Source organism: Mirounga angustirostris, unplaced genomic scaffold (assembly GCF_029215605.1).
Source record: "Mirounga angustirostris isolate CCGP_5_RB_7025 unplaced genomic scaffold, mMirAng1.0.hap1 SCAF_6, whole genome shotgun sequence".
Lineage (NCBI taxonomy): Eukaryota > Metazoa > Chordata > Mammalia > Carnivora > Phocidae > Mirounga > Mirounga angustirostris.
In genome coordinates, this window is record NW_026991714.1 from 3305419 (window position 1) to 3315138 (window position 9720).

At 45.1% G+C, this 9720-nt stretch overlaps 1 protein-coding gene across 1 annotated transcript; it reads left to right on the plus strand.

Annotated features, from left to right (window-relative positions):
* Positions 1-711: 711 nt before the first annotated feature.
* On the plus strand, positions 712-5336 carry LOC123841797 (T-cell surface glycoprotein CD1c-like). The gene is made up of 6 exons (XM_045871300.3): positions 712-962; positions 1493-1759; positions 2644-2922; positions 3137-3415; positions 3770-3860; positions 4006-5336. The coding sequence occupies exons 1-6, from the start codon at positions 887-889 to the stop codon at positions 4025-4027; spliced, it is 1014 nt and encodes a 337-aa protein (XP_045727256.1). The 5' UTR covers positions 712-886; the 3' UTR covers positions 4028-5336.
* The last annotated feature ends 4384 nt before the right edge of the window (positions 5337-9720 follow it).

Here is a 9720-nt window from a genome sequence, read left to right on the forward strand (position 1 = left end):
AGACTTCAAATCATGGACACTCCAGGGGCCAGGTGGTCAGAATGCCTCTCTGGAGATTGTTGTCCTTGTGTCCGGGATGCTAGACACTGAAACAGCAATTATCACAATGTATTTCAATTCTTGGTTTAAATACACTTGTCCATCTCTGTATGTTCACATACCTACTAAGATACTTGGTACCAAGCATGTGTTGAGGGACTTTTTAGTGAGGGAATATACAAATTAAACTCAAGAGGAGGGCATATGCTTTGTATTGTTGATGGTCCTATGCACTCTGGGGTGGCCACGCTTTCATCTCTAAGGATAGCGGCGAACCAGCTGTGGTTTATGCAGGTGCCTGGGAGATGGCAGTAGACCTGAGAACGCAAATCCTCCCATTTACAAAGGAGCCAGCGAGAATCAGGGAAGGAGACAGGTGGAAGGATACAGGGTGAGATAGGAAAGAGGAGGCTTTGAAGATACTGAAAAAGGGAAGAGGAGGATGGAGTGTCCAGATGGGAGGAGGAGGGGACACTGAGGCAGAGCTGGTGGAGAAACTGGGACTCTGATCTGTTAGAACAAGCAGGGCTTGGCGACACCATGCAGTTTCTGTTTTTTGTTGTAGTGGTGAGACATGAGTCTCCAAGAGGTGCAGAGACCTTCCATTGTCACACACAACTTCGAGGAGGGAATCCAGAAGGGGAGGCTGAGGACGAGGAGAGCAGCAGGAAGCAAGCCAGAAGGACAGTCTTGGTCCGAGCTGGAGGGGAAATGAGAGCACGCGTAGGAAGCTGGAGGTTGAAGGAGCAGCAGATAGTCTTTTGTTTCAATTAGCAGTTGGTGAAGAAGGAAGTCAGAACAGAAACACTGAGGGGCAGGTTTGCTGAGAACAGAGGGAAGTTGAGAAATGTCTGCAAGTGACATACTATCTCTGGAACTCGTCCTGCTGGCTGCTCTTCTCCCGGGGGCTGACAGTGCAGAAGGTAAGAGCTCTGCCGGCTGCCCACTCCCTGATCCGGGCGGGATGTGCTCACCTTTCCCTAGACAGATCATGATTCTCAGGTCACCAGAGTGCTCACACCCTGAGGGTTCCTGTCTCCTGGTAAGGCTTACCCCTTGAAAAGAGTATGGGGCCCCGGGTGAGGGAAATGCCATCATTAACCTAGTCATAACTTGTCTCTATCCCTCCCCGCTTCTCTCATTTCTTCTCTCTCTGTCCCTCTCTCTCCCTCTCTCTCTCCCTGGCTTTCTCTCCCTCCTTCCCTCTTTCTCTCTGTCTCTCTGTCTCTCCCTCTCTCTCCCCCTTCTTCCCTCCGTCCCTTTCTTTCTCTCTCTCCTCCTGTCTTTCTCTTCCTCCTTCCCTGCTTCTCTCTATGTCTCTCCCTCTCTCTCTTCCTCCCTCTTTCTCTGTCTCTCATCTCTCTCGTAACTGGTTCACTTTCCATCTTCTCCTTCCTGCTTGCCTCCTTTTCCCCTTAAACTACCTGACCCTCTACCCCTCCACTACCCTCAGCCACTCAGGAACACATCCAGTTCCACATCATCCAGATCTCATCCTTTGCCAACCACTCCTGGGCACAACATCAAGGCTCAGGTTGGCTGGGTGATGTGCAGACTCATGGCTGGGACAGTGAGTCTGGCACGATCATTTTCCTGCACACCTGGTCTAAGGGCAACTTCAGCGACAAGGAGCTGATAGATCTGGAGCTGCTGTTCCGTGTCTACTTCATTGGATTAACTCGGGAGACTGAAGAATATGCCAGTCAACTGCACTTTGGATGTAAGTTCAATCTACTCAATTAAGGGAATCCCTCAGAAGGTTCTTCTGTTTGTGGGAAACATCCTCATATCATTCTGGGCTACTGTCGTTATTCCTGTCCCTCCATAAAAATCTTCATGCATAAACTTCTTGGGGGTCATTCCATATGTTGACTCCTCAAGATTTCCTAGACTCTTGCTTCTTCTGACTCCTTTTTTTCTTGTGCATTTTTATCTTTCCCCAGTGTTCTCCCTTCTATGGTAAAACATGGAGACACACAATTGTCCACCTCTGCACCTGATTCCCTTAAACTTTGGTCTCTTTCTCCATTCAGTACCTTCCAAGGTCTATGTCCACAACCCAACAACCATTATGGCCTGTGTCATGTGCCCTGGAGAGCTGTAATTGCAGCTCCTTCACATGCGCTCCTACCCCCCACCCTCACCCTCCAACCTGTGACTCACCTATCATTTCCCCGACTTCTTCAAGTCAAATTCTTGATTCTTGGCTTGTCTCCCTTATGGCCCCTTCCCCATCCCATCAATTCTCTTCCTTATTGCTGATCAAATACATCTTTAGTTTACCCCTACGCCCCCATAAAATTTTCTTGCTCCACTTTTTAAAAAAGATTTTATTTATTTATTTGGCAGAAAGATAGAGAGCACGAGCAGGGGGAGTAGTGGCAGGCAGAGGGAGAGAGAGAAGCAGGTTCTCCGCTGAGCAGGGAGCCCGACATGGGGCTCAATCCCAGGACCCTGAGATCATGACCTGAGCCGAAGGCAGACGCTCAACCGACTGAGCCACCCAGGCATCCCCTTGATCCACTTTTCAATAAAGTTCTTATATTGTTTCTCTCATTTTTTTTTCACAAATCTCTACTTCTTCTTCTTCTTCCTTCTTCCTAGATCCTTTTGAAGTACAGATGACAGCTGGCTGTGAGCTACATTCCAGTGAGATTGCAAAAGTCTTCTTAGAGGCAGCTTATGAAGGATCAGATTTCCTGAGTTTCCAAAACATGTCATGGGTGCCAGCTCCAGAGGGGGACAGCAGAGCCCAGAGTGCCTGTGATCTCATGAACCAGTACGAAGGCATCAAGGAAATTGTGCACAAGCTCCTCACAAACACCTGTCCCCGATTTGCCTTGGGTCTCTTTGATGCCTCGAAGGTGGATTACAAGAGGCAAGGTTGGTACAGCCCATTCCTCTAAGATTTTTCTATACAAGTCTTGCCCCTTCCCACCGTCCTTTTCAAAGTCGGGACAAGGAAGAATTCAAGACAGATAGGGTTTGCTGGGTACAAGTTTCCCAAGGGAAGATAATACATGCATATGGGTATGGTCAACGACCCCTAAGCTTTGTGTTAGAGTCCCTATCTGAATACCTCTCATGCCCTCTGCAGTGAGGCCAGAGGCCTGGCTGTCCACTGGCCCCAGTCCCGGTCCCGGCCGTCTGCTGCTGGTGTGCCATGTCTCCGGCTTCTACCCAAAGCCTGTGTGGGTGATGTGGATGCGGGGTGAGCAGGAGCAGCAGGGCACCCAGCGAGGCGACGTCCTGCCCCATGCTGATGGAACGTGGTATCTCCGAGTGACCCTGGACATGGAAGCTGAGGAGGCGGCCGGCCTGTCCTGCCGGGTGAGACACAGCAGTCTAGGAAACCAGGACATCATTCTGTACTGGGGTGAGTAAGATTGGGTCTGTAGGTGTGCGAAGGTGGTTGTTGAGCCTAGAGGTTAGGGCAGAGGAAGGTATCCTGACACCAGAATTATGTGAGCACAGTATCAGGAAGGAATGAATACAAGTGACTTCAAGAATGTAGGGATGGAACGATGGAACACGAAGGGCGCTCAGATGTAAGAGACTTAGGGAGAGATGAGGTGCCCCTCTCTGAGAAGGTGTGAGAATACCGTGACAAGGCCGGTTGAAGATGGCCCTCATACCCAATGCATATGTTGACTTGGGAGGAAATCAGTGGACAGAGTAGAACTGACAGTGGGTGGAAAATGACATCGGTGTGTCTTTCCAATACCCACAGGACACCACCTTTCCTTGTACTTGATCCTGTTGGCCGTGATAGTGCCCCTAATGCTTCTGATAGTCCTTGCATTGTGGTTTAAGAAGCGCTGGTGAGTTCTTTGTGTTTCCTCCTTTCTTCCCCGTATCTTATTTCACATTCCATTTTTACCTCTCTTAGCTTCTGTCTCCTGACACTCCCCTCATCCTCACTTACCACCTCCAGTGCACCCAATATCTCCCATTTCTTTTCCACAGCTCCTATCAAGACATCCCGTGAGCTGCCTCATCACACCCTCCCCAGTGGCCCAGGAACCTAGGACCACAGAGTGATGATAACATTCTTTTTTCCCTCTATTTAATTTTTTTCTTGTTTCTGTTTTATAATCATTGTTCACATAAACTAATTTAGTTCTGTAACTCTATATAGAATCCCTTCCTTGTAATCTCCATCTGTTCAATAGTCCTCTACTTTTTTTTTTTTTAAAGATTTTATTTATTTATTTTGAGAGAGAGAGAATGAGAGAGAACACATGAGAGGGGATAGGGTCAGAGGGCAAAGCAGACTCCCTGCCGAGTAGGGAGCCCGATGCGGGACTCGATCCAGGGACTCCAGGATCATGATCTGAGCCGAAGGCAGTCGCTTAACCAACTGAGCCACCCAGGCACCCAATAGTCCTTTACTTTTGAAGCCCATTCTGATTCTCATCCTCCAGGGTGTTCCCTGATCCGTGGGTGGTAAGCCCTTCATCTCTGCTCTATGTGCACCTCACTTCTACCCTGCACACAGTTACCTAGGTCTTTCTTCCCCTTCCTATGTGCAAGCTCTTTTGGGACAATGATCATGATGAAGGTGCGTTTCCTGTGTGTAATACATGCTCAGTGAAAATCAAACCCAAACAAACCATATCCAAGTTAGATTCACTGTCATGTTGATAGTCTTTCTTCATAATGTTCATTCCTGACATGGTTGTAGTATTTGAAGGATTGACATTTCCCTTCTTGTTCCAGTGTTTCTTGTTTGGCCCAGAAATCCCACATTCCTTTAGCTCCCTCATTTTCTCCCTAACTCTTAAGGAAAAATGCAACTTTGCTCCCTGCCATACTTACTTGAAAAATACAATGAGCCATCCCTCTCCAACTTATTCTAAACATGAAGAGAGAAACAGTGAGCAGGCAACGTCTGCAGGGCAGTGGGGCAGACGTGTCACTGAATGGTTAATAAAAAGGCACAAGGGAGCTGGTCCCCAGGATAAGGACCGGATCAAGGCAAGGGATGTATATGGAAAACAAACCCCCCAAAGGGTAGTGCTATCTCAGACACCTGTCTGGAGTTCTTTTCCTTTAAGTTTCATTCACTAATCCAAGTAATACTTGTCGAGCACTGAACACAAGACAGGCATACACACTTGTGAATTGGTGGGCGAGGGAACAGTCAGGGCTGCACCCACCTGCCTGGAGGGACCATATCTACTTCTTCAGTCTGTCTATGTCCTTTGTACTGGGTACAATATTTTGTTTCTTTTTGGAATTTTTGAATCAACTTTATAGGTATGTAATTTACTTGCAATAAAATGTATCTGTTTTAAGTGTGGAGTTCCATTCATTTTGACAAATGTATACACCTATGTAAGCAAGACCACAATCAAGGTACAGCACATTCCATTACCTGGATACCCCTGTCCTCATGTGCAGCTAAACCGCCAACTGGGCATCCTTAAAACTACTGGTATGCTTAATGATATGATTAAGCTTAGATTTGTCTTTTCTAATATTTGTATTAAAATGAAATCATCTGTATATACTCTTTGTATCTACGTGCTTTTTCCCCACCTAGCATATGGTTGTTAGGTCATCCCACATTCCTTCTTATTGCTCAATCGATTCCATGTATGAATATACCATCTTTTTTTTTTTTTAATTCATCCACTCTTTGATGGTTATTGGTTTTGTTTCTAGTTAGAGTCTCTTTGAATAAAGTTGCTTTGTTTGTTTTATTACCTGCCTGGACTAATTCTGTGGATTCTGGCTGCCCTGCAGTTTGCCCTGCTCACTTTGTTTTTTCATCAAAATGACAATTGGTATATAACATTACATTAGTTCCAGATGTACAATGTAAATCTTAGATCATTGTCTACATTGCAAAGTGGTCACTGCAAGAAGATCTTTTTCTCTCCTCCCTTCTTGTTTTCCTCCCTCCCTCCCTCCCTCCCTCCCTCCCTCCCCTCTTCTCTTTCTTCCTCTTTCCCACCTTCCTCAGAGTCACTCCCACCTCTACTTCCTATATGGGATGCTGCCCGGTCCATGAATGATTTGATAAAGCCAATTACATCTTCAGATTCACTAGGTTAAATTTGTGTTTTAGCAGCACCTTAAACGGGTAAGGCTCACACCTTTTGTTGAGGGAACATGTGTGGATTGGAGTGCACATTTACCATTCAAGCAGCTTACAAATCTGCCCTGACTTCTACTTTGTTTGCAAAAAGCTTCATGTCTGGCCAGGGAAGAGCAGAGAACTGTGACCCGCTTCACTTTCTGCTTAGTATGTGTGCAACCTTCCACATCTCTAGGAATACGTGAGAGCTCGAGGTCCACCATGGCTGACTCACTTCCCTGACGTCTACGAAACTTCAGTGGCTCTATTCTTTGCCTCAACTGGAATTGCAGCTGTAGGCAGCGGTCATGTTGACCTTTGATTTCTGCCACTGACTGCTATTGTTTCCTACAAACTCCCTGGACACGGGCCCTCCCTGTGGAGTTCCAGATTGGGTCTACCCTTCTGGTGACAGCAAGACCTCTGGTTCTCGGCCTCTGGAATCACTGCACCAGGGGTGGGGTGGGGGCAGTCTTGTGTTCGGTGACCCTGTTGTTCTTGCTGAGGGTAAGGCAGTTTTTGAATTGAGTACTTTTTTTTTTTTTTTCAGAGCTTTCAGTGCAGTGTTTTTTTCTTATTTTTATTTTTTTTATTTTTTTTATTCTTATGTTAATCCCCATACATTACATCATTAGTTTTAGATGTAGTGTTCCATGATTCATTGTTTGTGCATAACATCCAGTGCTCCATGCAGAATGTGCCCTCCTCAATACCCATCACCAGGCTAAGCCATCCTCCCACCCACCTCCCCTCTAGAACCCTCAGTTTGTTTTTCAAAGTCCATCATCTCTCATGGTTCGTCTACCGCTCCGATTTCCCCCCTTCATTCTTCCCCTCCTGCTACCTTCTTCTTCTTCTTTTTTTTTTAAAGATTTTATTTATTTATTTGAGAGAGAGAGAATGAGAGACAGAGAGCATGAGAGGGAGGAGGGTCAGAGGGAGAAGCAGACTCCCCGCCGAGCAGGGTGCCCAATGCAGGACCCGATCCTGGGACTCCAGGATCATGACCTGAGCCGAAGGCAGTCGCTCAACCAACTGAGGCACCCAGGCGTCCTTTTTTTTTTTTTTCTTAACATATATTGCATTATTTGCTTCAGAGGTACAGATCTGAGATTCAACAGTCTTGCACAATTCACAGCACTTACCAGAGCACATACCCTACCCAGTGTCTATTACCCAGTCACCCCCTCCCTCTCACCCCACCCCCCACTCCAGCAACCCTCAGTTTGTTTCCTGCGATTAAGATTTTCTCATATCAGTGAGGTCATATGATACATGTCTTTCTCTGTTTGACTTATTTCACTCAACATAATACCCTCCAGTTCCATCCACATCGTTGCAAATGGCAAGATCTCATTCCTTTTGGTGGCTGCATAATATTCCATAGTATATATATACCACTTCTTCTTATCCATTCATCTGTTGATGGACATCTTGGCTCTTTCCACAGTTTGGCTATTGTGGACATTGCTGCTATAAACATCGGGGTGCACGTACCCTTTCAGATCCCTACTTTTGTATCTTTGGGGTAAATACCCAGTAGTGCAATTGCGGGATCATATGGTAGCTCTATGTTCAACTTTTTGAGGAACCTCCATACTGTTTTCCAGAGTGGTTGCACCAGCTTGCATACCCACCAACAGTGTAGGAGGGTTCCCCTTTCTCCGCATCCCCGCCAACATCTGTCCGTTCCTGACTTGTTAATTTTAGCCATTCTGACTGGTGTGAGGTGGTATCTCTCTGAGGTTTTGATTTGGATTTCCCTGATGCCGAGCGATATTGACCACTTTTTCATGTGTCTGTTGGCCATTTGGATGTCCTCTTTGGGAAAATGTCTGTTCATGTCTTCTGCCCATTTCTTGATTGGATTCTTTGTTCTTTGGGTGTTGAGTTTGATGAGTTCTTTATAGATTTTGGACACTAGCCCTTCATCTGATATGTCATTTGCAAATATCTTCTCCCATTCTGTCAGGGGTCTTTTGGTTTTGTTGACTGTTTCCTTTGCTTTGCAAAAGCTTTTTATCTTGATGAAGTCCCAATAGTTCATTTTTGCCCTTGCTTCCCTTGCCTTTGGCGATGTTTCTAGGAAGAAGTTGCTGCGGCTGAGGTCGAAGAGGTTGCTGCCTGTGTTCTCCTTTAGGATTTTGATGGACTCCTGTCTCACATTGAGGTCTTTCAACCATTTGGAGTCTGTTTTTGTGTGTGGTGTAAGGAAATGATCCACTTTCGTTCTTCTGCATGTGGCTGTCCAATTTTCCCAACACCATTTGTTGAAGAGATTGTCTTTTTTCCATTGGACATTCTTTCCTGCTTTGTCAAAGATGAGTTGACCATAGAGTTGAGGGTCCATTTCTGGGCTCTCTATTCTGTTCCATTGATCTATGTGCCTGTTTTTGTGCCAGTACCATACCGTCTTGATGATGACAGCTTTGTAATAGAGCTTGAAGTCAGGAATTGTGATGCCACCAGCTTTTCTTTTCTTTTTCAATATTCCTCTGGCTATGCGGGGTCTTTTCTGGTTCCATATGAATTTTAGGATTATTTGTTCCATTTCTTGAAAAAAGTGGATGGTATTTTGATGGACATTTCATTGAATGTGTAGATTGCTCTAGGTAGCATTGACATCTTCACAATATTTGTTCTTCCAATCCATGAGCATGGCACATTTTTCCATTTCTTTGTGTCTTCCTCAATTTCTTTCATGAGTATTTTATAGTTTTCTGAGTACAGATCCTTTGCCTCTTTGGTTAGATTTATTCCTAGGTATCTTATGGTTTTGGGTGCAATTGTAAATGGGATCGACTCCTTAATTTCTCTCTTCTGTCTTGTTGTTTGTGTATAGGAATGTCACTGACTTCTGTGCATTGATTTTATATCCTGCCACTTTACTGAATTCCTGTATGAGTTCTAGCAGTTTTGGGGTGGAGTCTTTTGGGTTTTCTACATAAAGTATCATATCATCTGCAAAGAGTGAGAGTTTAACTTCTTCTTTGCCGATTTGGATGCCTTTGATTTCTTTTTGTTGTCTGATTGCTGTGGCTAGGACTTCCAATACTATGTTGAATAGCAGTGGTGATAGTGGACATCCCTGCCACGTTCCTGATCTTAGGGGTAAAGCTCTCAGTTTTTCCCCATTGAGAATGATATTCACTGTAGGTTTTTCATAGATGGCTTTTATGATATTGAGGTAGGTACCCTCTCTCCCTATACTCTGAAGAGTTTTGATCAAGAAAGGATGCTGTACTTTGTCAAATGTTTTTTCTGCATCTATTGAGAGGATCATATGATTCTTGTTCTTTCTTTTGTTAATGTATTGTATCACGTTGATTGATTTGCAGATGTTGAACCAACCTTGCAGCCCAGGGATAAATCCCACTTGGTCGTGGTGAATAATCCTCTTAATGTACTGTTGGATCCTATTGGCTAGTATTTTGGTGAGAATTTTTGCATCCATGTTCATCAGGAATATTGGTCTGTAATTCTCTTTTTTGATGGGGTCTTTGTCTGGTTTGGGGATCAAAGTAATGGTGGCCTCATAAAATGAGTTTGGAAGTTTTCCTTCCATTTCTATTTTTTGGAACATTTTCAGAAGAATAGGT